The sequence below is a fragment of the Papio anubis genome, chromosome 2 (genome assembly GCF_008728515.1).
Source record: "Papio anubis isolate 15944 chromosome 2, Panubis1.0, whole genome shotgun sequence".
Lineage (NCBI taxonomy): Eukaryota > Metazoa > Chordata > Mammalia > Primates > Cercopithecidae > Papio > Papio anubis.
In genome coordinates this window covers 157,052,897-157,080,605 of record NC_044977.1, presented here as the reverse complement: position 1 = coordinate 157,080,605, position 27,709 = coordinate 157,052,897, and the positions used below count along the sequence as shown (strand labels likewise).

The following is a 27,709-nucleotide window of genomic DNA, read 5'->3' as shown; positions in this document are numbered from 1 at the left end:
ATTCACGTCTCCTGGAGGCCTCACTTTCTTGGTGGAGTAGGTCGTGATTAGTAGCTGCTTATCAATAATAGCAGCCAGCCATTGGGCTAACCCTCTTGCTTGATGTAAGTCTGGTGCACATTTTTATTTTTGCCAGAATTCTCCTGTAATTTTTCAGTTTTTTTGCTACAAGGTTTCAAGTGTCACTGAAGTGATTTTGCCATTTTGTCTTTTTCCCTTGAAAAATAGGCCAAATCCCAGTTAAGAAGGGAGTAAATTGCTGCTTTTATAACTTTTAGGATCTCTTGACTGTCTTTCCTCTCCCAATATTCTTTTTATAAAGCAGGAGACAAACTGAAGAGTTACAAAGCGTTTATCAAAAATGGTTGGGAAACACAAACTAGATGTGCATTGTTTGTGTTTGCAGAGATAAAGGCCTTAACAGTCATCCTATGTCTTTCCATAGGCTACGGGAAGAATCTCTGGCAGAAAAGAAGTACACCTCTCAAGGGCAGGGGGACTTAGACAGTGTGCTCTCGCAGTTGAATTTTACCCATACTAGTGAGGAACTTCTGCAGGCAGAGGTGACTCGTCTTGAAGGCAGGTACATAATTATACACACATTTCAAAAATTTCAAGTTGTTAAAATGAATTTTTGATCATCATATTGATAAAATGAATATAGTAGTCATAGTGAAAAAAATAAGATTTTTTTCTAGCATCCACAAACTGCCTGAGTTCTTGTTTCTTTTTTTTTTTTTTTGAGATGGAGTCCGACTCTTTCACCCAGGCTGGAGTGCAATGGCACGATCTCGGCTCACTGCAACCTCTGCCTCCCGGTTCAAGTGATTCTTCCTCCCCAGCTTTCCAAGTAGCTGAGATTACAGGCGTGCACCACCACGCCTGGCTAATTTTTGTATTTTTGTAGAGACAGGGTTTCACCATGTTGACCAGGCTGGTCTTGAACTCCTGACCTCAGGTGATCTACTCGCCTCAGCGTCCCAAAGTGCTGAGATTACAGGTGTGAGCCACCACGCCCTGCCCTAAGTTCTTATTTCATTGAGAAGACAGCAGCAATTAAAGGAGAACTTCTTAATCTTTCTGTCATCAAAACTACCAGTCTTCCCACACCTGTGCCTTTCTGCACTTCTAAGACCAACTACTCCACTTGTGTCCTTTTTCTGTAGTTATATCCTTTCTTTTCTACATCATCAAGTTCTTTCTCTCTGCTGAATTATATCCACTGGTATAAAATATGCTATAACGTCACCCATCTGGGGGAAAAACCATCCCTTAATCCTATATCTCCGTCAAGTTACTTCCACATTTCTGTACTTCTCTTTAAGACCAAATTCTTTTTTTTTTTTTTTTTGAGACGGAGTCTCGGCTTCTTGTCGCCCAGGGCTGGGAGGTGCAGCGGCCGGATCTCAGCCTCACTGCAAGCTCTGCCTCCGGTTCACGCCATTCTCCCTGCCTCAGCCCCTCCTGAGTAGCTGGGACTACAGGCACCCCGCCTTCACCTGTTTTTTGTATTTTTTAGTAGAGACGGGTTTCACTGTGTCAGCCAGGATGTATCTCGACCTCCTGACCTTGTGATCCGGCCTCGCCTCGGCCTCCCAAAGTGCTGGGATTACAGGCTTGAGCCACCACTGGCCCAAGACCAAATTCTTTAAAAGAATTGTCTGTACTGACTCTACTTCTTTACCTTTCACCTGTTTAGCAGCCCTTCACTTAGGTTGTCCTCCCTGCCACCTTGGAAGCAGGGTAGGAAGGGGTAACAGTTGACACACGGTGATCCTCCTGCCCCACAGGGTGTTGCTACTTCCTTTGCAAGTTAATTGAATCCTGACTAATGCTATACCATACCTACCTAACCTCTTGTCATTGTCGTACTTATAATTTTTTTTTTGGTTTTTCATACCTCTCAACTTTTTGATTGGGAAGAGTGTGATATTTTGTTTTAAACACATGACTCATCATCATTTGTACACTGGCATTTTCTGTATGTAAAAGATAAAATTACTTTTAACATGAACTGTTAACCTTTAGGCAAACAACAAGAGAAATATCATTTTACACTTTTTAAGTTATCTTTAAGTAATACATTTTTTGTTTTTACATTTATTTCTGGTTTTGGAAACCAGTAAGTATTTTCTTTTATCTACATGTTAAATGCACAAACATACATACACACACATATTTTCTGCTTTATTCCTTTTGGAATACCTGGAGTACTTGAGATAATCTTTGTTATCATTGAAGTATATGTGTACTCTTCCATTTGACTAAAATTAAGTTTATTATTTTTGACATTGGGACAACAATTTACATTTTTATCACAGTTTTTTTATTGATTGGCTTTTTAGCAATATTTAAGTGAGTGATGTCATGTTTAAGATATTGGCTGGATATTTTTTGGACATCAAGAATGTAAATTATATAGTCCAATTTATAGGTTTCGGGATTTTGGTTTTGTTTTAAATATGGGATCTTATTTTTGTCATACAGTTTGGAATCTGTGAGTGCAACATGTAAACAGCTGAGTCAAGAACTAATGGAAAAATACGAAGAATTAAAGAGGATGGAAGCACATAACAATGAATACAGAGCGGAGATTAAGAAGGTAAAAATATGCATACCTAGGATTGCAAAATTGTATGTGTTTATGGACTGAGCTGTGGGTTTGGAGATTATAGGGGTTATTTTTAATGAGAGAAAAATGTAGTTCAAGGGGCCACTTGATATTTAGGAGTGGAAGAGTATGTGGAATGTGCATAGGGAAAGTGCCTTCTTTCTCTGGCATCCCCCCGATGCCCAATAAATATTTTTAAGATAATTGAAGGCTGTTCCCTTTGAACTTAAAAACTTTATTTTAAACATGTTTTAATGAAAAGTTTTCTAAAAGACATACACTTAGTGTTTGCAAAAAAATATGAACTGTCATTTAATATTTTCTTATTGCCTAAACATAGTATTTATGGATTGTCTCCTGTGCTATGATGTGGTTGGTATCCTTGTCAGCTATTGAGGTATGCAGAGCTGTTTGTGTCTATATGAGTGGGTCCTAACTGTCCTATTTGTTGTTTTGTATTTTTTGTTACTTTTTGAAAATTACTTCTCGCTCGTTTCTTCCTCTTGTTCTTTCTGTTTGTTATCCTGTGGACCAAGATACCATATGAGCAAAACTTTTAGATTCACAACTATAAAAAAGAATGAAGGTCACAAGTACTGTCCTCTAAATAGTGTGCATGGACCTTGATTCTGGTCCTCAGCACTTGAATAACCCATCTCTCCCTGTTTTGAGGTATAATAAATGATTGTAGGTATAACCACCTGACCTTCAGTACAGATATGCAACTTGGTAAATTGCTAATTTTTCTGCAGATTTAATTCAGGAGAAATTTAATGTCTTGAGATAAGGTAAGCTTTTATTTTATTAGCTGGTAACATATTATTCTATCTAAATGCTTTCTCTTTTGGTGCTTTCTTTATAGTTGAAAGAACAGATTTTACAGGGTGAACAAAGTTACAGTTCTGCACTAGAAGGAATGAAGATGGAAATCTCCCATCTAACTCAGGAGTTACATCAGCGAGATATCTCTATTGCTTCCACCAAAGGTTCTTCCTCAGACATGGAAAAGCGACTCAAAGCAGAGATACAAAAGGCAGAAGAAAAAGCAGTAGAGCATAAGGTGAAGCCTGAACAAAAACTTTTTTAAATTTGAAATTTGTTTTAAAGATGGAATTGATTAAAGACATAATTTTCATAATATTTAATTCAGTGAATTTTTATTAGATACCTGCTTTGAGCTGAGGGTATGCTGGTTAACAGAGAGTTTAGTGAGGGTGGTGCAGAGGTGAGAGTAGACACAGACAAGTAAAGTGACTGTATCAGTGGTATATGATGAGAGTCACTAGAGATCACAAGCAGCCTGAATCTAGACCACTCACTGCAAAGGCCTTCCAGAAGGTGTGATAGCAAAGCTAAGTTAGGAGCGAGCTGGGTGAGGGGAAGGAAAAGTATTTCAGGCACAGGAAAATACAGAGGTCTCTAAGAGATAGTAGAACACGCTTGCTGTGGTTGAAACTAGAGTACACGTGGGATAAGTGGAAGGTATGAGACTGGAAAGCAGGGACTGGCTGCTGAAAGGCTCTGTTAGCCACATAAAGGAGTTATACTGTGACCTTGAGGTCAGTAGGGAATGGCCACAAGCAGGAGTAAAATTCAGTGGTCTTTAAATGGAGAATAAGCAGGGAGACAGAGCACCCAGATGCTGTTACCGTGGTAAGATGGTGGCCTGAGCAGTGGGTAAGGGAGGGAGAGAGAAATGGATGAATTCTGGAGATACTGGGCTGGTAAAAATGACTGGGCATTGTATTTGATTGGCAGGGAGGGTGAGGTAGGCAGAGTTAAGAAATGGTGTTCCACAGGATTTAAGCTTAGGCAACTGATGGAAAGTGATGCTCTTTAATTACATAGAGAAAAGACAGGGATCTAGTTTGGCGAAGGATGATGAATTTGTGTGAAAAGTACACAGACTGGAGAAACTGGTGGAGAGGACTTTGGTTTAACACATTTGTTTGGAATAAAGGCTGGAATTTTGTGTGGATAATAGTCATTTCCACAGAAGGCCTGGAGTTAAAGATTAAAAGCAGGATTAGGTATTTAGCTGTGGCTGTCCTTTCTTCATGGTGACATTTGAAACCCCCTGAGAGACTTAATGATTATAGTGAGAAAGCATAGCATAAAAAGAGAAGTGACTGAAACCAAACTTAGGATACTTCTCATTTAGCGTATAAAAGATGTTGGAATGAAGCTTAAAAAAAGGGAGCAGTGAGGAGGAAAATCAGATAGTTTTTGCCAAGCCAAGGAAAGAAGGAATATTTTCTTTTTTTTTCACTCTGTTGCCCAGGCTGGAGTGCAGTGGCGTGATCTCTGCTCACTGCAAGCTCCGCCCCCTGGGTTCACGCCATTCTCCTGCCTCAGCCTCCCGAGTAGCTGGTACTACAGGCGCCTGCCACCACTCCCGGCTAATTTTTTTTTTTGTATTTTTAGTAGAGACGGGGTTTCACCGTGTTAGCCAGGATGGTCTCGATCTCCTGACCTCGTGATCCACCCGTCTCGGCCTCCCAAAGTGCTGGGTGAGCCACCGCGCCCGGCCAGAAGGAATATTTTCAAATGGGAATGGTTAAGCACAAAAGCTAAGGGGAATGAGAACTGAAAATAAGTTATTATTTTGTGAATAAAGTACAATTCCATGTGACGTTGCAGGTAGAAGCCAAGTTGGAGGAGTCCAACACAGGAGAATGGGTAGGGATTTAAGGGATTTACCAGTGAATTGAAACTTTGCTGCTTTATCACCTGATTTATCCTATTAGAATGATATCTTCATCCCATTCATGTTCATTCACCTTAATAACACCTTATCAATCTTTTTAGAAAGTCCATATATATATATGTATATTTATATATGTTTATATATAAATGAAGAATATGACTTAGCCTAATGAAAATTCCATGTGGAAAATTTTGTAAGATGCATTTGATTTACATGTTATATTTATTTTTTTCTGCTTTCCCCTTTTCAGGAGATTTTGGATCAGCTGGAGTCACTCAAATTAGAAAATCGTCATCTTTCTGAAATGGTGATGAAATTCGAATTGGGTTTACATGAGGTACATAAATAGAAACTTAAGTTTTTCTATTATCCATGTCTTAAAAAAAATTACTTTGTAAATATTAACATTATAAACAGAGAGTTAAGATCAACTTAGTCCTTTTGCAGAAATTTTCTAAAGGAAATGAAGGCAAAATGCTGGAAGTGAGCAAAATATGACTCTCCACTCCAGCAGCAGGAAGGGTTTTTGTTTGTTTGTTTTTTTGAGATGGGGTTTTGCTCTTGTTACCCAGGCTGGAGTGCAATGGCATGATCTTGGCTCAACCTCCACCTCCCGGGTTCAAGCGATGCTCCTGCCTTAGCCTCCTGAGTAACTGGGATTACAGGCAAGCGCCACCACACCCGACTGATTTTGTATTTTCAGTAGAGATGGGGTTTCTCCATATTGGTCAGGCTGGTCTCGAACTCCCGACCACAGGTGATCTGCCCGCCTCAGCCTCCCAAAGTGCTGGGATTACAGGCGTGAGCCACCATGCCTGACCATGAAGGTTTTTTTTTATATTATGTATGTGATAAAATATACCTACAGTCTGTGTTCTTAGTTGGAAGAATGTATATGAAGGACTTAGCATAGTACCTGGCACTTAGTAAGTATGCAATACATGCTAGATGGTGGTATTTTTATTATTATTGTTAATGATTATTATGTTTATGTTATATTTTTAGAAAGTATATTGTCTTTAAAATAATTTAGCTTTAATTTTTTTTCTGCAAGATATTCACATAGTAAAATATTTTAGAATCTTTTATATTCAAGGACTTTTAGTAGGTGCTATAATGAACACAGGATGAATAAGATAGCATTCTTGCCTTTAAGAGAGATTTTGGATCAGCTGCAATCACTCAAATTACTCTAGCCTTTAAGAGACTAGAGTAATCTAGTAGCAAGGGTAAGAAATGCATACAAGCTTCTGTGAAACCAGAGAGAACATGATTAGCCAACAGTGAGTTACAGTATAGATGCTCTTTTAACTGTTTTGTTACAAAGTTCCTATAATTTGTGAAATGACTCATCTATTCTGACCCATCTTTTCTTGGTGTAGGTCAAATGTCTGAAAATTGTATAAATGCTTTTTTCCTGGATTTCCAGAGAGTATTCCTCCAAAAAGATACATAATTCCAAGGTGCTCCCTGTTTGCTCTGAAAAGTTCAAATTTCACAATCCAGGATTGTGGATACTGGGGTGGAAGAATGTGCAAAAGACTATTGTAGAGTACCTTATTTCAACTGGAAAAACGGGGGACTATTTTTGTAATCTTTCAGAAGGGTAAGATTCTCTACACATCATGAAGTCATAGAGGATTTTACAACATAAAAAGGTGAAGTTTCTGGAAGGTAAAAGGCTCTATTAAAAAAGGCTAATAGGGAGAAAACAATTTATAATCAGAAAAAAGGTTAATGTAAATTATTAATACATAAAAATTCCCTACAAAGATAATAAGGAAAAGATAATCCAGTAGAAAAATAGGCAAAGGATGTAAATAGATACCTCACAGAATTAATATAAATATCTAGTAAACAAAGAAAACTGTTCAACCTCTCTAATAAAGCAAAATAAATAGACATTGTTTTACTAATTGGTTTGATAATAACCTTTAAAAACTAATATATAGCCAATGTTAGAAAGATGTAAGGAAACAGATTGATTGCACTGTCAATGAGAAAGTGAATTGATATGGCCTTTCTAGAGGACAGCTTAGCAGTATCCATCAAATGCGTAAATATGTATAGCCTCTAAATTCCTGGGTCATGTGTGTTTCTGATTTTGATAGTCATTGCTGAATTGTTTTCAGAATGGTGTTATCTTTTTACATTCCCTTAGAAACCATTCTCTAGGAGCAAATGTGCATAAAATGGTCATTGCAGTATTGTTTGCAATGTCCAAAATTTTGAAGTAAACTAAATATTTATTTCAGTGGTTAATTTGTGATTTTATGAATATTACGCTGTCATGGAAGGTGGCAGGTGAAAACACTCATCTGATCTTGCTGTATCCTCAAATCCCTCTAAAACTATCATGAAAGGATTTATTTTTAAAGCACAAATCCACAAGGTTGGGAATAATAGGAGAGGAGACAATAGCTAAACATTTTATAAGGGGGAAGATGGGAAGGAAGGAAGGGAGGGAGGGAACTTGATATCCCCTAATAAAGCCAATATTAAGCTAGTAGTGGAGAACTCTAAGAACTAAACTGATTTACACCACAGAATTCTGTAAAGGCTTAGGTTTCGGCAGTACTTGATTGAGAGACTCTTCTGCAGTGATTATCTGTTCATATTTAAGAATTGAGAACTCTTGGGGAACTTTAGCCAGACCATGACCAGAGATGCTGTTCAGCTTAATTTCTCCTGAAACTTCCAGCTGTCAATAATAGTGGTAATACTGTTCTTTCTTTACACAGCTAGATGTGTGCTTGCTACTCAGTTTTCATATTACCTTTCATATTCATTTATCTATAGTAATTGTTTATAAAATAATAACTTAGAGAAATTTTTAAAACATACCTGAACAAAGGTAAGCATCATCATTTTTTAATAAGTATGTTTAATGACATCAGACATCAAACTGGTGAAAACCGTGTCAGCAGTTTAAGCTTTCTGTAGTTTTGAAATTACATACAGTGTGAATATGTTGTACATATTATGAAGAATAATTATTAGAAAGTGCCCTTTTGCATTTTACCATGTAGAAAGCTGAAGTTACTTGTACAAATGAATGTTTGGGTTAAATGTCTTTTAATAAATTACCTAATTATCTTAGTAATGAAAGCAACAGCTCTGATAAAATACATTATTTACCATGTTTTAAAAACTGATAGTAGTTTCATTTTAACTCATATGTCCTGCAGATGTTCTTCTCTGGTATTTTATCTGGCATTTACAACTTGTTGAAAGATTTTGTAGCTCTTAGTCACTACTTGTACACAGATAGTTCACAGATATATTTTAAAGTTTATGTTTTTGTTAGGAAAATTATGTTTGTTAGACCACTCTTGACGAGCTTACTTTCAGAATTTTTTTTTTTGCAGAAAAGACCAAGCTAACCATGGTATTAAACTCCAAAGATTACCATAACTTTGCATAATACTAATTAAAACATTTTGTCATCAGAAAAAAAATCACCCAGACTACCATTTTTTCAAGTAGTGTCTTACCAGGAAACACCTCGAATTGAAAAGCAATCAAATATATGATACCAGATCGCAATAGTAATTCCCACTATGTACTTGAATCCTGCCTTATCATGTCCAAATTTATATATGAGTAGATATCAAAGTTGTAGAAAAGTGTTTAATATTAGAGAGTATTTATTTTAAAGTTGTCCCTGCCAGCCAGATTTTTTTCTCAGAACTTTTTGTTCAAATTTCTTTCCTTGAACTAGGTCTCTGTTTTCTTCCACTGGTATTCTGGGGCTATTCAACCTTCACCTTCTTGCAGAAGAAACATGGCCACTATTTTCCTTCTTTTTCCCTGTTTCTGATTCCCTCTTACAACTTTCCTCCATCCTGGTTCCATCCTTCCTCCACCTCCTTGGAATTCCTTGCCACACAAGGAAGCCCATTGTGGTTCTAGTGTTCCACCAGCATTTACTTGAAGAATTCTTTATCTCTGTTAGTCTTAGAGGCCTAAAAACAAATCTTCACTTTTTCTAAATTAAAGCCATAGATTAACTACTTACAACTAAAAAATACTGAAATTTCCAACCAGCAGTATCACAGATCACAAGTATTCTTGTACAGATTAAGTGACTCTAGTATTCTTTTTTATTAGGCAAAAGAGATTTCACTAACAGATCTCCAGGAGAATTATATTGAGGCATTAAATAAATTAGTGTCTGAAAATCAACAACTACAGAAAGATTTGATGAATACCAAATCTCAGCTGGAGATTTCTACTCAGATGTGCAAAAAACAAAATGACAGGATCTTTAAACCAACACACAGCAGAGCAACTGAGTTCAAGAATACAGAGTTCAAGTAAAATTTCTTAAAAGTTTATTTAAAATGTGTATTGGTACAATATAATTCTCATTTCTTTGAGAATAATTTCTGACTTACAGAAATTAAATCTTCATCAAAGGACTCCATGTTTAATTCTGAAGTATAGTGTACACAAGTAAAGCCATGATCATGTTAAAAAATGGGTGGGGGAGGTGTATAGCATTTTCATTAAAGCTTTTGTTTTGTACACTCTGGATGTCAGTGTAAACAACATGTGTATTACCTGAGACTTTTCATGCTGCCTTCCACCTCTTCAACCCCATTTGCCCATAAGAAGTAGAATATGGCTTTTTATAAACAGCTTCCTTTGTGTTTTTAGTCAGTTTGTTATAGGCTGTTACCATAAGAAATAAGCATTCAGTGAAAAGCCACCTGGCTTCAGCTCATACTATATGGCTTACATGTTTTCTTACCCAAAGCCTTCGCTGACACGCTCACCTCTACTCCTACACCTGCCCAACCCTCTAGTGAGGTTAGGTGCCTTCTTAGGTGCACAGCACTTCTCCTGTCCCAGCACTAACCACACTAGATTACCTGGCAGCTTGTTTGTCTTTCTTGCTATACCATAAGTGTGTGAGGGCAGGGACCTGGTAGTGGGGATTGGATATTTGGGGCCTGAATGAATGAAAGAACACCTGATCTCAGTAGGTTGCTCATTTTGTAAATTCTAGCCTTATTAATTAGGCTGTTGGCTTAAGCAAATTTCCTACATTTCTGTTGGAGAGAGAAAAGTTGCTACAATTTTTTATTTGTTTTGTTTTCTAATCTACCATCCAGGCCAACCCATGGCCAGCACAGACATGATGGAATAAAGACTGAGCACTACAAAACAGGTCTTCATTCTCCAAGAGGACAAGCGTCGGATAGTATAGACCCCATGTCTAGGGTGCTAAGCCCCCTGAGTCCTCAAATCAGCCCTTGCAGCTCCACCAGGTCTTTGACTTCCTACTCTCTGTGTAAAAGTCACTGTTTGCCTTCAGCGCTAGATACAAATGAAGCCAATTTTTCTGACACTGTGTCTGAGAGTATGAATGACCAAGAAGAGTTTATGTCTTCGGTATGGAAACTTTCTGATCTTATTAATTTGTTAGTTTTTTAGTTTGATTTTATTTTTTATTTTAAGGGTGAAGAGGTTGATTTTTTTTTTCCTTACTGGTTCTTTTATCATAAGTACTCTTCATTATTTTCAGGTATATCCCTGTCATACAGTTTTTGCTTGTGAAGAGACTTTCAGCCAAGACTACTTTTCAAAATGTTCTGAAATGTGTTATAGTTATTCATTTGTCTTTAACACTTATTGGAAATTCCCTTCCTGCCCTTTTAAGAGATGCTTAATTTTCTTCTGGAATGGTTAGTTCAAGAAATGTCTCTGGATGCCAACATAGTCCTGAGGCACAGGCAGTGAAGGAAGAAAAGAGGAGCTGCTGGAAAGGAGAAAGGGAGTTCAGAGGTGGAGGAAGTGTGTGCCTCTGATGTGTGCAGAGCATGGCTTGGGTGTCACAGATGGTGGCCTTCAGAGCAGAATGTGCCTTGGACACCATGCCGGTCCCTTGCTCCTTCCATTGCTGTGCAACCTGCACCATCTTTTTGCCTTCTGCACCAAAGCACTTGCCATGGGCCCTTCATTTCCTGTCACCAGCTGCAGCCATATAGCCATGAAAGTGCAGTATTTTTGACTTATTAATGTGCCACCAAATCCATGGAAAGGTTTTCTTTTATTTTTCAAAATAAGTCCTCACTTCACTTTCTTCCTAAGTTTAGCAGCAAAATTATTTTGGCACCAAAACTTTCCCTGGCCTGAAATGATGTGTTAATTTGTATAGACTTTCTCTGTTCCACTTAGTGTGAATATCCATGTGTTTTGCTTCAGAAATATCAATGTGTTTGGTTATGGGATGTTCCCTCAGACTCCACTGGGGTAATACAGTTGATCCTCCTTATTCACAGATTCTGTATTTGTGAATTTGTCTACTCCCTAAACTTTATAACTCCCAAATCAGTATGTGCAGCACTTCCACAGTCATTCGTGGACATATACAGAGTGGCCAAAAATTTGAGTGCCGACTTGCACAATCCCAGCCAAGGTTGAAGTAGGCAGCACTCAGCCTTCTTGTCCCTGCTTATGCGGAGATGACCAGAGGGTGGAGATGGATGGGACAGCGCAGTGTAGGGAAGAAGCTCAGCTCCATGCCAGATAGAGGAATGGGTAGAGTCTGAATCCCAGCCTCGGCACCAGTTAGTGGGGCGGCCTCAGGAGAGTTACCACTTCTGATCCTCATGTCTCTCATGTGAAATAAAAAATACAGAATCCACCAGAATGAGTTGTTCTAGGATTTAGGATTGTACTCTCTGTGTGGGGAGTGTGTGTGTGTGTGTGTGTGTGTGTGTGTGTGTGTATTTGTTGTATGTGTATATTTCCCTGGGCCAAAAATTCTGTGTTTGCTAATTCAGTGTTCTGGGTGACTTTATAGAACACAACGACTGCTGTTGTGAATGAGTATTGACTGCATATGGCATATGTTCTGTACTACCTTTCTAAAAATCAGAATTCTGAAACATCGCTAGCCTCAAGGGTTTCAGATAAGGGACTGTGGACTGAAAATTTGGAGGAGAAAAAATATTGATTTTAGCTGGCATCTAATTTATTTTTGTTAAATTTTCTGTGCTTTAAAATGAAAGTGACATACTCAGGTTTTTAAAGTGAGTTTGAAATAATAGGCATTAACTATGGAAGGATATATAAGTCTAAACTGAAACATTCTTCAGACCAATAACTAATATATGATACTTTACATGATTACAACTTGGGTCAGAAAGGGACAGATCTGTGTTAATTTTTACAGAACTTACTGAGTTTTGTTCTTTTATTGCTCTTATTATTAGGATGAAAACCAAAAAAGTCTCTTCAAAGGAAAACAATCAGCTTTTAATATTGCTAGTTAGAAAATGTCATGAACAGTGTGTCTTAGAAATATAATATTCTACTTATTTACACATGTCAAAATTTGTCTCTCTTCCAGTGTTCCTTGCCTGTTTCTCCCCTTGGTTCAATAGCTACTAGATTTTTGGAAGAGGAGGAACTGAGGTCTCATCACATTCTAGAGCGCTTGGATGCCCATATTGAAGAACTAAAAAGAGAGAGTGAAAAGACAGTGAGACAATTCACAGCCTTAAAGTAGCCTCTTAAAAAAATCACAATCTTGGAAATAAAAATAAACACCAAAGAGTTACTGTCATCTGAAGTAGCAGCTCTTTAAAAACATGAAGAGATAAAATTATAAAAATGATACATCTAAAGCAGTGGTGAAGAAAGCTGAAAAACCAATACTTTTGATAGGCATTTTCTCTGCACTAGTTTGTTTGAAGGACTTGCTCCAGCGATAAGTTGTGAGAATAAACCACTTTGCTAGACTTTTTTCTCATACGAATATGTATTATCATAAAGTGATACTTATCTTGCTGACTTAAATGTGAATAGCTGTGTACTAATTGAAATAAGGATTTTATGATACATGTTGAAAATAAAGTAACTGCAGGAACTTTCTTTAAGGGAAATGTGTAGAAACATGGATTTAGGGGTCAAACTTACCTGGATTGATAGACTGGTTTTGCCACTTACCATCCAACTGGGCTGGTTATTTACTAGGCTGGTAGCCCCTCTTAGCCAAGGGGCTGGTGGTGTGTAAAGTCAGGCTGGCAGTGAATAAGCGGGGTAGGCTAAAGAACCTTAGCAAGCAGTCCTCTCTTGCTCAGCACTCATGCAGAGGAGAGAGGCAGGGAGGGCAAGGGACTGGCTTTCGTGCGTGGTGCCCATGGAATATCCATTGGAAATAAATGTTCAGCGTCTGCACTGCTGAGGACAAGTTTAGATGGGAGATAAAGATCTGGATGTTGATGTGCCAGAAGCATTTGAAATCATGGGAGTTGATAAGATCCACCAGGGAGGCTGTGGAGAGAGAGAGGAGCAGGAGGCTGGGTTTGGGGCCCTGAAAGATGCCAGCATCTGAGAATCACAGGAAATAGATCTAGCAAAGGAACTAGAATGTGCAGTTACAGATGAGACAGGTCAGTGTAGTGTACTTGCCACCTTAAGGGTATGGCCCCTGTGAATCCTCTTTCTCTAGTGGATCTTTCCCATTAGCATAAAACATCCTGTTATTTCCCCTTTTTTAAAAAAACCTCATTTTTTTAATACCTCTCTATCTACTGCTCTGTATGTTTATTTGCTTCCCTTCACCCAAACACTTCTGAAAAGAGGTGTCTGCAGTGACTCTTTCCAGTTTCTCACCTCGCCCCACCGCAGTTCTCTTCCTAACCCTCTCCACCACCATTTCCATCCCCAGACTGCTTTCTTGCTCTTGAGTTCACCAGTGACCTAATCAGCGTCTGAGCATCATTCAGCACAGCTGGACTCTCTCTTGGCTTCTAAGACCTGGAACTTCTGGTTTCATCTCTACCTCATCCTCCACTCCATCTCATGGTTTTTCCTCTTCTAACCTGTAAGTCAGAGGGCCCCCTAGAGCTCTGTCATGGGTTTTCTCCCTCAGCATTCTCTTCCCTAGAAGTTTCCATTCCAATCTCAAGCTCTTAATGCCACTTATAGGCCAGTGACCCTTACATTTATTACTAATCTTGACCTCTCCTGGAGCTGCTGTCTTAGATACCTAGCTGCTTATGCGATGTCTTCACTTGGATGTCTGACAAACGTCTTGTTTCCAAGAGAGAACTCTTTATTCTCCCTCTTGCTAAGATTCCATATCAGGACACAGCATTATGTTTGCCTGTTCCTAGGAGTTGCTGATAATTCCTTCCTTACCCACGTCTGCATATCCAGTCATTTGGGAGGTCCTGAATCTTCCCCCAGAATCTTATCTCAGACCTAACCATTTCCCTCCTGCACTTCTACCACCTGATCCAGACTACTTCTCTCTCACCCTGATTCTGGCAGTAGCCTAACTGATACTACTCACACCAATAATTCAGGGAACTTCTGGAGTTATCCTTTAGAAAAGTAAATGAAACAGTGTCACCACTGCTTCCCTTTAGACTCTTCCAAGGCTTCTCTTTTTTTTGATTGAGATGGAGTTTCACTGTGTCGCCCAGGCTGCAGTACAATGGCAGGATCTCGGCTCACTGCAATCTCTGCCTCCCGGGCTCAAGTGATTCTCCTGCCTTAGCCTTCCGAGTAGCTGGGATTACAGGTGCATGCCACCAGGCCCAGCTAATTTTTGTATTTTTAGTAGGAACAGGGTTTCATGATGTTGGTCAGGCTGGCCTCGAACTCCTGACCTCAAGTGATCCACCTGCCTCAGCTTCCTAAGGTGCTGGGTTATAGGCGTGAGCCACTGTGCCCAGTCCCAAGGCTTCTTACTCCACTCAGAATAAAATCCAAATGAATTAGTATAGCCTACAGGGCCTCAATAATCTGGGCCTAATCTCCCATTGCATCATCCTTTACTGTGTTCCATCCATGCTGTCCTCCTTTCTGTTTTTTGAGTACAACAAGCTTTAACCTCTTAGGGTCTTTGACTTGCAGTTTACCCTGAATATTCCCTTTCTCTTACCTCACCTGTGATTGGCGTTTTCCCCTTGCAGGCCTGCACTCTGGCATCCTCTCATGAGCAAGCCGCCTTTGACTGCTGCCTCCCAAACCTGCTTCTCCCCATTTCTCTAGCTCATTGGCCTGCGTTATTTCCTTCATAGTGCCCACCACTATCTGAAATCATTTCATTACTTGATTTATGTTTGTATTGTCTATTTCTGCCATTAGAATTAAAACTCCTTGAGGGCAAGGACTTTGCTTATCTGGTTCATGGTGGGATCCCCATTACCCGGCACAAGCCCAGCACTTAGGAGAGGCTCAGCTAGTTCGAACCAATGGAAAATGCCATTCCTGAGGTGCACCACATCATTTCTTTCGTGTTGGTGTGCATGCTGTCCTTCAGTTTGCCTCCTCTTCCCGTACCCTGTCATGTGCTCTTGAAACTCCCCATTTACTTGGCTACTTTATCTGGCTTGGCAAAGCTTTCCCCTATACCCTGACCCACATCAGGGAACGTTTCTCCTCATTGCTCTCACAGCACCCTGTGTGTGGCCGCGACCAGACTGTGCTATCCTCTTTGATTTCTATCTCTCAGGGGCTAGGTCCTGCCTACATCCTCAGTCAGCATGCTGCCTAACACGTAACATCCTAAGTAAATACTGGGTGGATGAAAATCACTACTGTTCAAGTCTTCATTGTATTTATCAGTAAAACCGAAATAATATCTAATGGCGTCGAGAACATTTACTGAAAATATGTATCTGAAAGGGCTTTGCAGATTTTCTAAAAATACTGTAGCTGTGTGCATTGCTATTATATTCAGGAGATTTTTAGTTTTAGACAGTCCCAAGCTTCAGCTTAAAATCTGTAGACTGCAACCCATTTCTGAGATGTTTGTACTACGTGTTGACTAGGAGGAACAATGACAGACTCTGTAGTCACGAGAAATACTTAAGGAATCATGAGGTACTATGTATTTCCTTAAATTTGTACTGTTTTTTAAAGCTAAAGTATTTAGTAATTAATGGGTTATCCAAATTTGTCAGAAAATTCAACTGTAATTTAATGTCTCACCTTCATTTTTCAAAAAGATATATTAATACCAAATATTAAAATGTGTCAAGACTAAATCTGAGTTAGTGTCTTAACACACATTTTCCAAAATCTCAGAGATCAGGGTACCCAAATGAGATGAAAAGATTAGGGATCAGTAGTCTACTTTTGGTGTTTACAGATAATGTTTTATTGGGCAAGTCATCTCATTCCTCTTGTCCTGGATTCCCAATGAATTTTCATCTGTATTCCTATGCAGATTTTAGCTGAAGAGGGCAAAGTTAACTTCCCACTGTGGGCTGGACTTTACCTTCCCTTGCAGCCTCATTTGATCTCAACAAGTGTAAAAAAAATACTATAGCACTCTGTGTTTCTATGACATCTGCTTAAACCCAAACAATTCTTACCTTCTCTGTCTTACATACACATAACACCTGGTAAACTGCGGGTAATGATTTTCTGTTTTCAGAACACTCGAGTCCAGTACCGAATGAATCTAGTTACCCGGTTCAGTTGCCAGAGGAAGGCAGCCAAGTTACCTCTGAGCTTCAGATGGGGAAAAGCAGAGAAGAAAACATTTACCTAAAAGTTTTATGGTACTCATAAGATAAAAAAAAAAATCATAGACTTAAGAAAAGCACAGTTTTTTCTCCGTGTTTGAATAAGCATTTTGTAAAGTGTGTGAGCATCCAGAAGAGAAGTCCAACATTTTCATAACTGGTAATAATAATCTGCACAGCTCCCCCTACAGTGTGCTTCACTGTGGGTTGATGGCATAAGGCTGACTTCCAAATTCAGAGGAAACTGTTCTGAGAGGGCTCCAAACATGATGGTGTAAAGCTCTCATGGCCTGGAAAGGGAAAATTTAGAGGGATGATGGACTGCTTTAAACCAATCTTTTGTAAAAGCTATTTCTCCACGGTGCAGTTTTGATAATTCAGACAATACAGTTCACATCTCTTTTTTTCTCTCTGTGAGGAACTAGAAGTTGAGAATTTTATGTTGCCCATTAAGGCCAGGTTCAATTATTTGACAATCATCCAATCAGAAGAACTTTTGCACTCCTCTTACAAAAAGAAAGTAAGGCAGTAGTTGATAGGGGAAGGTCTAGAACTCCTTGGTACTAAATGCAAAACATTTATTAATGTTAATAATATATTAATAATGTTAAATGCAAAAAATGTGCATGTGTGCATTTTTCTGGGGAGAAGATTCATAATTTTCATTAGAATCTTGAAGGTGTCTGTGAATCAAAAAGAGATTAAAAACCATAGCTTTAGGGACTAGAGTTCTCCCAGAATGGTATCCCGTTTCCTGGGGAGAGACATAAAATGTCTTCCGGGGCTGAATTTTAAAGTGCAGTTGAATACTCATTCAAAATTTAAGTTTTTCAATAATAATAAGACAATTCAGTTCAAAAATGGATAAAAGATTGGAATAGACATTTCTCTAAAGATACACAGATGGCTAATAAGCAAATGAAAAGATGTTCAACATCATTAGTCATCAGAGAAATGCAAATCAAAATCAAAATGAGATACCATTACACACCCACTATAAAAAAGATGGACAATCACAAGTGTTGAAGACGATGTGGAGAAATTAGAACACTCATATTTGCTGTGGGAATGTAAAATAAAATAGTGCAGTCACTCTGGAAGACAGTTTGGCAGTTCCTCAAAAAGGGTTAACCATATTACCCAGCAATACCAATCCTAAATCTATGACCGAGAAAAATGAAAACATATCCATACAAAAAGTTGTACACAAATGATCTTAGCAACATTATTCACGATAGCACCAAAGTGGAAGCAACCTAAATATCCATCACTGATGAATGGATAAACAAAATGTATATCCATGTAATGGAATGTTATTTGGGAACAGAAAGGAATGAAGTGTTATTGTACTACTGATGCCACAGCATGGATGAACCTTGAAGACAGGAAGAAAACAAACAAACAAACAAAAATCACATATTGTATGATTCCATTTATATGAATTGCCCAGTATAGACAAATCTATGGAGACAGAAAGTAGATTGGTAGTTGCTAGGGTTTGGCAGAAGGTTGGAGTGGGGAATGGGGATAGGATTGGGAGGTGAAGACTAAAGGGTATGGGGTTTCTTTTTGAGATTATGAAAATGTTCTAAAATTGATTGTGATGGTTGCACAAATCTGAATATAACAACTAAAAACAACTAAATCGTGTACTTTAAATGAGTGAATTATATAGTATGTAAATTATATCTTAACTGTTACCAAAAAAAAAAAAAAAAAAAAACCTCTGATGCATGGCAGCTCCTTAAAAATATCAAGTTTATATTAAGGAAATATCACTTCACATACAACACAAGCTATTCTAAAGTTTTCTATTTTCAACTCTCAGTTCACATTCAGGAGTAACAGTGGTACCTTTGTTGGAGAGAGTGGATGATCAAGCTCTGTCAAGCATCGCTTGTGGTGTGGGGCGGCTCTGCACTGTGCAATATTGTGGGGCAGAGGGCCAGGGACCTGCACACCGCAGGGGTTCCTGCTCCTCCAGGTGAGAGTTCAGTCTTGGTGCTGCTGCCTGCTAGGTGAGGGTGCAGGCAGCAAAGGCCACTCATCAGCCAGCCAGTGTCTTGGCTAAGTGTATTCTAAGGAGAAGCGGCAGGAATGCTTGTCACTAACCTCAGTGCTTAGAGGAAGACTGTTTACAGAACACTTTAGAGAGGGTTACAGACCACTGATGTGGAAATGTGAGCATATTGAAGTTTTGCCCTAAGACTGCTTAGCAAGTCCCTCATTATCTCTACAAGCATGACTGGGCAAAGTAGAGAAAGAAAAGCCAAGTACTTTACCTAAACCTACTTTATTTCTTTGGCTGTGAGAAACAGATCAGCTAAGATACGCTTTGAAACTAGTCTTTCTGGAGTGGCTATCCCTTTGACAGGCATCCAGTGTGGATGGGCTAATCCCCAGTTCCCAGAGCTGTCCTGATTTCTGTGGCACTGGCTTTGGGAGGCAGTGGGGGCCTCTCAGTGGGTCAGCTCTTGGATTTGTCTTGCCGTTGATGTATAGCATAAACCCAAACAGCCCACCAGTCCCTGACTTTTCTGCAATCTAGGACATGTGTTTTCGATCCCCAACTTAAATGAAATACAATAAACAAGACCACAAGTGTTATCTCCCAGTTAGTTTCTTCAGCCACAGGCAAGCACAGCCCTTGGTCCCAGCAGTAGCATGCACTGCAACCCTGCAGGTCCCTGTGTAACCCAATAGGGCAGTGGCTGGGGTAGGAGCTCAGTGCTTCTCCAAGGATCCCCTCTTCTGGAAGACAGGCGCCTCAGCCCAGCATGGAACCCCAGCAGTAGCCTGTTCATACTAATAAATTCTGGACCATGAGCAAAGGACGGGTAAGGTTCCAGATTGCTGATATGTTCAACCTGCCACCTCCTGCATGAGCTATGACTTGTAGACTAAGAGGGCATCACCTGATTTGTTTATTTTGCTCCAAAAAGGTTTAACATTAACACATTGTTTAACAACACCAAGCAATTCCAGACTCTTCCCCAGGCAAAGTCATTCCTTAAATCCACATTTCTCAAGCTGTTTTCCAGAGATTCAAAATATTTGAAGTGTTTTAAGTGCTTTATTGGTCCATTTTCATGCTGCTGATAAAGACATACCTGAGACTGGGTGATTTATGAAAGAAAGAGGTGTAATAGACTTACAGTTCCATGTGGCTCGGGAAACCTCACAATCATGGCAGAAGGCAAGGAGGAGCAAGTCACATCTTACATGGAGGGCAGCAGGCATAAAGATCCTGTGCAGAGAAACTCCCCTTTTTGAAACCATCAGATCTTGTGAGACTTATTCACCATCACGAGAACAACATGAGAAAGACCTGCCACCATGATTCAACCACCTTCCACCTGATTCCTCTCATAACACATGGGAATTCCGGTGAAATGTGGGTGGGGACCCAGGCAAACCACATAATTCCACCCCTGGCCTCTCCCATATCTCATGTCCTCACATTTCAAAACCAATCATGCCTTCCTAACAGTCTCCCAAAGTCTTAACTTATTTCAGCATTAACTCAAAAGTCCATAGTCCAAAGTCTCATCTGAGATAAGGCAAATCTGAGCCTATAAGCCTGTAAAATTGAAAGTGAGTTATTTCTCAAATACAATAGGGGTACAGGCATTGGGTAACTATACTCCCATTTCAAATGGGAGAAATTGGCTAAAACAAAGGGGCTACAGGCCGCATGCAAGTCCGAAATCCAGCAGGGCAGTCAAATCTTAAAGCTCCAAAATGATCTATTTTGACCCCATGTCTCACATCCAGGTCATGCTGATATGAAAAGGTGGCTTCCCATGGTCTTGCACAGCTCCACTCCTGTGGCTTTGCACGGTACAGCCTCTCTCCCAGCTGCTTTCATGGACTGGCATTGAGAGTCTGTGGCTTTTCCAGGTGCACGGTGCAAGCTGTTGGTGGATCTACCATTTTGGGGTCTGGAGGACAATGGCCCTCTTAGCACAGTTCCACCAGGCAGTACCCTAGTGGGGACTCTGTGGGGGCTCTGCTCCCACATTTCCCTTTTGCACTGCCCTAGCAGAGGTTCTGCATGAAGACCCCACCTCTGCAGCAAACTTATGCCTGGGCATGTAAGCATTTCTGTACATCCTCTGAAATCTAGGTGGAGGTTCCCAAACCTTAGTTCTTGTCTTCTGCACACCTGCAGGACCAACACAACATGGAATCTGCCAAGGTTTGGGACTTGCACCCTCTGAAGCTATGGCCTGAGCTCTTTGTTGGCCTTTTCTGCCACAACTAGAGTGGCTAGGACACAAGGCACCAAGTTCCTAGGCTGCACACAGCATGGGGACCCTGGACCCGGCCTGTGAAACCATTTTTTCTTCCTAGGCCTCCAGCCCTGTGATGGGAGAGGCTGCTGTGAAGACCTCTGAAATGCCCTGGAGACACTTTCCCCATTGTCCTGGGGATTAACATTTGGCTTCTCATTACTTATGCAAATTTCTGCAGCTGGCTTGAATTTCTCCTCAGAAAATGGGATTTGCTGTTCTAGTGCATTGTCAGGCTGCAAATTTTGCAAACTTTTATGCTCTGTTTCTCATTTTAAACTGAATGCTTTTAACACACCCAAGTCACCTGTTGAATGCTTTGCTGCTTAGAAATTTCCTCTGCCAGATACCCTAAATCATCTCCCTCAAGTTCAAAGTTCCACAAATCTCTGGGATAAGGGCAAAATGTTTCCAGTCTCTGCTAAAACATAGCAAGAGTCACCTTTGCTCCAGTTCCCAACAAGTTCCTCATCTCCATCTGAGACCAGATCAGCCTGGATTTCATTGTCCATATAGTTACCAGCATTTTGGTCAAAGCCATTCAGCAAGTCTCTAGGAAGTTCCAAACTTTCCCACATTTTCCTGTCTTCTTCTGAGCCCTCCAAACTGTTTCAACCTCTGCCTGCTACCCAGTTCCAAAGTCGCTTCCACATTTTCAGGTATCTTTTCAGCAACACCCTACTCTACTGGTACCAGTTTACTGTATTAGTCTGTTTTCATGCTGCTGATAAAGACATACCTGAGACTGGGCGATTTACAGAAGAGGTGTAATGGACTTACAGTTCTATGTGGCTGGGGAAGCCTCACAATCATGGCAGAAGGCAAGAAGGAGCAAGTCACATCTTACATGGAGGGCAGCAGGCAAAAAGAGAAACTGTGCAGAGAAACTCCCCTTGTTAAAATAATCAAATCTCTTGAGACTTATTCACCATCACGAGAACAGCATGAGAAAGACCTGCCCCTATGATTCAACCACCTCTCACTGGGTCCCTCCCACAACATGTGGGAATTTAAGATGAGATTTTGGCAGAGACACAACCAAATCACACCAAGTGTTTTTTAAGAATGTGCCAAAACAGAATGGAAAACGGCAAGTCAAATTCCCCAGAGCCAGGTCAGCCTCTGAATGGGATTAGGAGAGCCCTCTCTCCCTCCCACTGGCAAGGATCTTGCCTCAGCCTCGTCTGTTGCTCCCCAATGGAATGGGAACTGGTGGCTTAGGTAATTAGAGGTTCTTTACCTTCTGTGTGTCAGGAACGCCTCTGGCAGAGTTGAGGAGCCTATGGACCCCTCAGAATAATGACTAAGTGCATAAAATAAGATACAAATCATTAAAAGGAAAATAAATTACATCATCATTCAGTTATGAAAACCTAAGAAAAAACAAATTTGTGATGTAGTATTATATGCATTTCTCCGGTTAATGCATTAAATAACAAGACTGAGTGGCAGGCATGATATGGCAGGCCTATCATGCTTTTGAAGTGGGGACGCATGAAAGAAATGTTTTAAGATGTCCATGACAATTGTAATGAGCTATGAAAGTATCTGTGATTTCTATTGGAATAAAGCTATGGGTACTGCTAGCACTGTGGCTTATACTCATAATGGAAGAAAAGTACATTTCAGTCAGAGGTTATTGAAAGTAAGGATGTCAGTTTTTCCCACCCAAGTTCACGGAGCCCTAAATTGTATCCTTGGATCCCTTGGGAAGTGTCTGTGGAGTCCAGGTTAAGAATTTAGAGGCTTACTTATGTTTTGTCTCGTGCCGGTCATGTTGGTTCCCTGTGAACATTCCATTGTTTACAGGGGGCAGTATTTGTGCTTAATGTCAATCATGACTCTAAGAACTTAGTCTTTTTTAAAAAAATATTTTCAACTTTTATTTTAAATTCAAGGGGTGCATGTGCAGGTTTGTTACATGGGTGTACTGCATGATGCTGAGGTTTGGGATATGAATGATCCCAATACCCAGGTGGTGAGCGTAGTACCCAATAGGTAGTTTTTCAACGCTTTCTCCCCTCCCTTCTTTGTCTTTCTATCCCCAGTGTCTATTGTTGCCATCTTTATGTCCATTACTATCCAATGTCTAGCTCTCACTTGTAAGAGAGAACATACAGTATTTGGTTTTCTGTTCCTGCCTTATCTTGCTTAGGATGATGGCCTCTAGCTGCATCCATGTTGCTGCAAAGGACATGATTTTGTTCTTTTCTATGGCCGTGTAGTATTCCATGGTGTGTATGTAGCACATTTTCTTTATCCAGTCCACTACTGATGGGCACCTGGGTTGATTCTGTGTCTTTGTTATTGTGAATGGTATAATGCTGAACATATGAGTTTATGTGTCTTTTTGGTAGAATGATTTATTTTCTTTTGTGTATATACCCAGTAATGGAATTGCTGGGTCAAATGGTAGTTCTGTTTTAAGTTCATTGAGAAATCTCCAAACTGTTTTTCACAGTGGCTGTACTAATTTACATTCCCACCAACAGTGTATAAAGCATTCCCTTTTCTCTGCAACCTCACCAGCATCTGTTGTTTTTTTGACTTTTTGATAATAGCCATTCTGACTGATGTGAGATGGTATCTCAGTATGGTTTTGATTTGCATTTCTCTGATGATTAGTGATGTTGAGCATTTTTTCATATGTTTGTTGACTGCTTATATGTCTTCTTTTGAGAAGTGTCTGTTCATCTCTTTTGCTCACTTTTTAATGGGGTTGTTTGTTTTTTGCTTGTTGAGTTGTTTAAGTTTCTTATAGATTCTGGATATTAAATCTTTGTCAGATTGTTTAGCTTGAGAATATGTTCTCCCATTTTGTTCACCCTGTTGATAGTTTCTTTTGCTGTACAGAAGCTCTTTAGTTTAATTAGGTCCCACTTGTCAATTTTTGTTTTTGTTGCAGTTGCTTTTGGGGACTTAGTCATAAATTTTTTGCTTAGGCTGATGTCCAGAATGGTGTTTCCTAGGCTTTCTTCTAGGATTCTTATACTTTGAAATTTTACATTTAACTTTTTAATCCATCTTGAGTTAATTTTCATATGTGGTGAAATGTAAGAGTCCAGTTTCAATCTTCTGCATATGGTTAGCCAACTATCCCAGCACCATCTGTTGAATAGGAAGTCCTTTCCCCATGGTTTATTTTTGTTGACTTTGTTGAAGATCAGATGGCTGTAGGCATGTGGCTTTATTTCTGAGTTTTCTATTCTATTCCATTGGTCTATGTATCTGTTTTTGCACCCATACCATGCTGTTTTGGTTACTGTAGCCTCGTAGTATAGTTTGAAGTTGGATAGTGTGATGCCTCTGGCTTTGTTCTTTTTGCTTAGGATTGCTTTGGGTATTCTGGCTAAGTAAGAGCTTAGCCTTTAAATGGGCTGAGATAATAAATCAACTTACCCAAGCAAGGTAATATTCATTTTTTTAAATTCATGACATACTTTTTGGAATTTTGGAGAACTATTGTTCTGCATCTGACAGATCAGAGCATTCTACCTGTGTTAGGGTTAGGCCCTGAGGTTTTGGAAGCCCTCAGCATTTAGGGCAGTGAGGTCAAGCCTGGAATGGTGAGTGCCCTTCTTCTGGGGCTTCTTGGAAGAAGACCAGGTTTGAACAAGCACACCACAGTCTCTGTAGGTCACAATCCCAATGCTTGACATGCAGCCTCATGAACTGGCCGCATATGACCAGGGAGAAGCTGGACCACTCAACCATTTCCTCTGCAAAGTTGCAGAGTATGCTGCTGTCCTCTGTGGACAAGAGGCCTATAGCACTGTTGGAGGAGCTGGTGCTCTGTGTGCTCCAAGATAATTGCTCACTGCCAAAGTGCAGCCCGTTAGGACTGGGGAGAGAAGAGAGATGGAGGAGGGGCTTCTGCAGGGAGACCAGACAGAGCTCAGGTGGGCACAACTCTAGACCACAGTCCCAAATCTGTTTTTACAAAACAATCTAACAGTTTCTGACTCTTTCTCACGTCTCAAGATGCATTTTGGATCCTTGGCCTAAACTTAAACACTACAAACAAGGCCAAAAGTATTATCTAGTGATGTGTCAGACAATTATGTCTGTCTGCTGCTGGCATGCTCTGCTGCTTCTCATGCCAAGCTACAGGGTGCCTGCTCCAACAAGAAATATAATTCTTTAAATTAGGGTTTCTCTTTATTTTTAAACACTGGATCAAAATATATTTGATTAGATTCAAAATTTATCCATAATATTGCTATGAATTTTTCTTTTTTTTTTTTTTTTTTTTTTTTTTGGTTATAGAGTCCCACTCTGTCACCCAGGCTGGAGTTCAGTGGTGCAGTCATGGCTCACTGCAACCTCCACCTCCTGGGCTCAAGTGATCCACCTCAGTCTCCTGAGTAGCTGGGACTTCAGGCACATGCCACCACACCTGGCTAATTTTTTGTATTTTTTTAATAGAGGTGGGGTTTTCATGTTGCCCAGTCTGGTTTTGAACTTTGGGCTTCAAGCAATCCGCCAACCTCAGCCTCCCAAAGTGCTGGGATTACAGGTGTGAGCTACCACCACTGGCAGTTAAGAATTTTAACAATTTTCCAATGAAAGAAGTAGAATCTCAGTTAGAGTCTTTATATACAATCTGTACTGTTGTAACTTTCAAATAAATATTGTAAAGAAAATTAACAGTATTTTGCCAAAGGTTTTCATCAATATGGACTATGAAGAATTTAAAGACTGTCACTAAAAACATCAGGAATTTTCATGCTAGAAAGCTTAAGATCTTCTTTCCTTCCTCCCTCCCTCCCTCCCATTCCCCTTCCTTCCTCCCTCTCTCTCTTCCCTCTCTCTCTTCCCTCTTTCCCTCCCTCTCTCCTTCCCTCCCTCCCTCCCTCCCTCTTTTCCTTCCTTCCTTCCTTCCTTCCTTCCTTCCTTCCTTCCTTCCTTCCTTCCTTCCTTCCTTCCTTCCTTCCTTCCTTCCCTCCCTCCTTCCTCCCTCCCTCCCTCCCTCTTTCCTCCTCCCTCCCTTCCTCCCTTTCTTCCTTTCTTCCTTTCTTTCTTTTTTTCTTTCTTTGGAGACAGGGTCTCACTCTGTGGTCCTCTTTCTCCCTCCCTCCTTCCCTCCCTTTCTTCCTTTCTTTCCTTTTTTCTTTCTTTCTTTGGAGACAGGGTCTCACTCTGTGGCCCTCTTTCTCTCTCCCTCCTTCCCTCCCTTTCTTCCTTTCTTTCCTTTTTTCTTTCTTTCTTTGGAGACAGGGTCTCACTCTGTGGCCCAGGTTGGAGTGCATTGGCACAATCACGGTTCACTGCAGCTTCGGCCTCCTGGCCTCAGGTGATCCTCCCACCTTAGCCTGCTGTGGATTATAGGCACCTGCCACCACATCCGGTTAATTTTTTAATTTTTTGTAGAAATGGGGTTTCCCTATGTTGCCCAGGCTGGTCTCAAACTCCTGGGCTCAAGCAATCCACCCTAGGCCTCCCAAAGTGCTAGGATTACAGGCTTGAGCCACTGTGCCGGGCCATAGGATTTTCATCAAATATTTTTGCAAAGGTTGTATTAGAAGTTTCATATAAATTCAATGTTTCTTAATACTTGCATTTTATTTTCATCATCATAATTACATATTGCAGAGAAATGCAATGACTTTTATGTATAGACCCCCTTAAATTCTCTCCAGTTTACCACACAGGTGTAAATATAATTGTTTATGCTTTTCACGGGAAGTCTTCTCTTGAATGTTGGGCCTTTGGATGAAAGAGCCTTGGGGTGAAGCCCTGGTATGGTTTCTGGGACATTGCAGGCCAGCCCTTTCTCCTTTTCCTTTATGCTTCCACTAAAGTATTTCTGCAGTTAAAATTTATTTTGATTAATGCTTAAACATACATGGGCTACTCAGAATGACAGTTTATCCATTTATTAATTCATTCATCAAACATTAATCAAGCAAAGCCCTCATCTTAGAAGACTGAGTTCCTGCTATTCCCTGAAGATGCCAGCACAGAAGACACAGATGCCAGCTTCCTTCCTGCTCCAAGAACCTCTGACAAAGGCGCATGGCAGGACTAGTAACACACCTGTGCCCTTAGCAATTTGCATCACCAATGCTTGAAGCCCCAGTGCCCAGGGCAGTGAGACCCTGTGAAGTGAGACTGAGAGCGGAGAGGTAGGGCCTCAAAGCCAGCTTACCACTTAGCAGCTGTATGCCCTTGGGCAGTTTCTTCATATGCAGAATGTGGACTATGATCCTAATTCATCAAGGCTGTCACAAGGCCAGGCGATATGCTGAAAAGGGAAGACAATAGAAAACCTGTAGATGGGACTCCCCATGTAACATCAGCCACCCAAGCGGGCAGCTGTAGGAAGGCATCAGGGCAGGAAGTTGACCCTGGCCTCGGAATCTGGGAGACAATAGAGGGGCACATGTGGGGTGACTTGGAGAGCCAGCCCATCCAAAGGGAGGAACTAAAATAAAACGTGGCTCCCTGTGTTCAAAGGCTTCTCATGAAAAGCTGGCTACTCAATTTTTTAATGCCGTTTTCCTGGTTTTCAAATGTTAGCACCAATTAACTTAAATAAATAAAAAACAACACTGCACAAGCCGAACAATAAAGTTTGTAACCTCTGCTCACACTGGTGTTGGGG

At 40.2% G+C, this 27,709-nt stretch overlaps 1 protein-coding gene across 32 annotated transcripts in view; it reads left to right on the top strand.

Moving 5' to 3' along the window:
• CEP63 (centrosomal protein 63) overlaps positions 1 to 27,709 on the top strand; it is a 177,774-nt gene that overhangs the window by 68,806 nt on the left and 81,259 nt on the right. For 7 of the 32 annotated variants that reach the window (XM_017955880.3, XM_017955879.3, XM_017955878.2 and 4 more), the window contains 7 exons: positions 446 to 583; positions 2,488 to 2,602; positions 3,474 to 3,671; positions 5,569 to 5,655; positions 9,429 to 9,634; positions 10,436 to 10,715; positions 12,679 to 13,202. In XM_017955880.3, coding sequence (XP_017811369.2) covers positions 446 to 583; positions 2,488 to 2,602; positions 3,474 to 3,671; positions 5,569 to 5,655; positions 9,429 to 9,634; positions 10,436 to 10,715; positions 12,679 to 12,837 — 1,183 coding nt within the window. In that variant the 3' untranslated portion in view covers positions 12,838 to 13,202. Of the gene's footprint in view, positions 1 to 445; positions 584 to 2,487; positions 2,603 to 3,473; positions 3,672 to 5,568; positions 5,656 to 6,700; positions 8,418 to 9,428; positions 9,635 to 10,435; positions 10,716 to 12,678; positions 16,330 to 27,709 lie in introns of those variants that run through there. The other 25 variants (XM_017955883.3, XM_017955884.3, XM_021934854.2 and 22 more) reach the window with 13 other exon arrangements.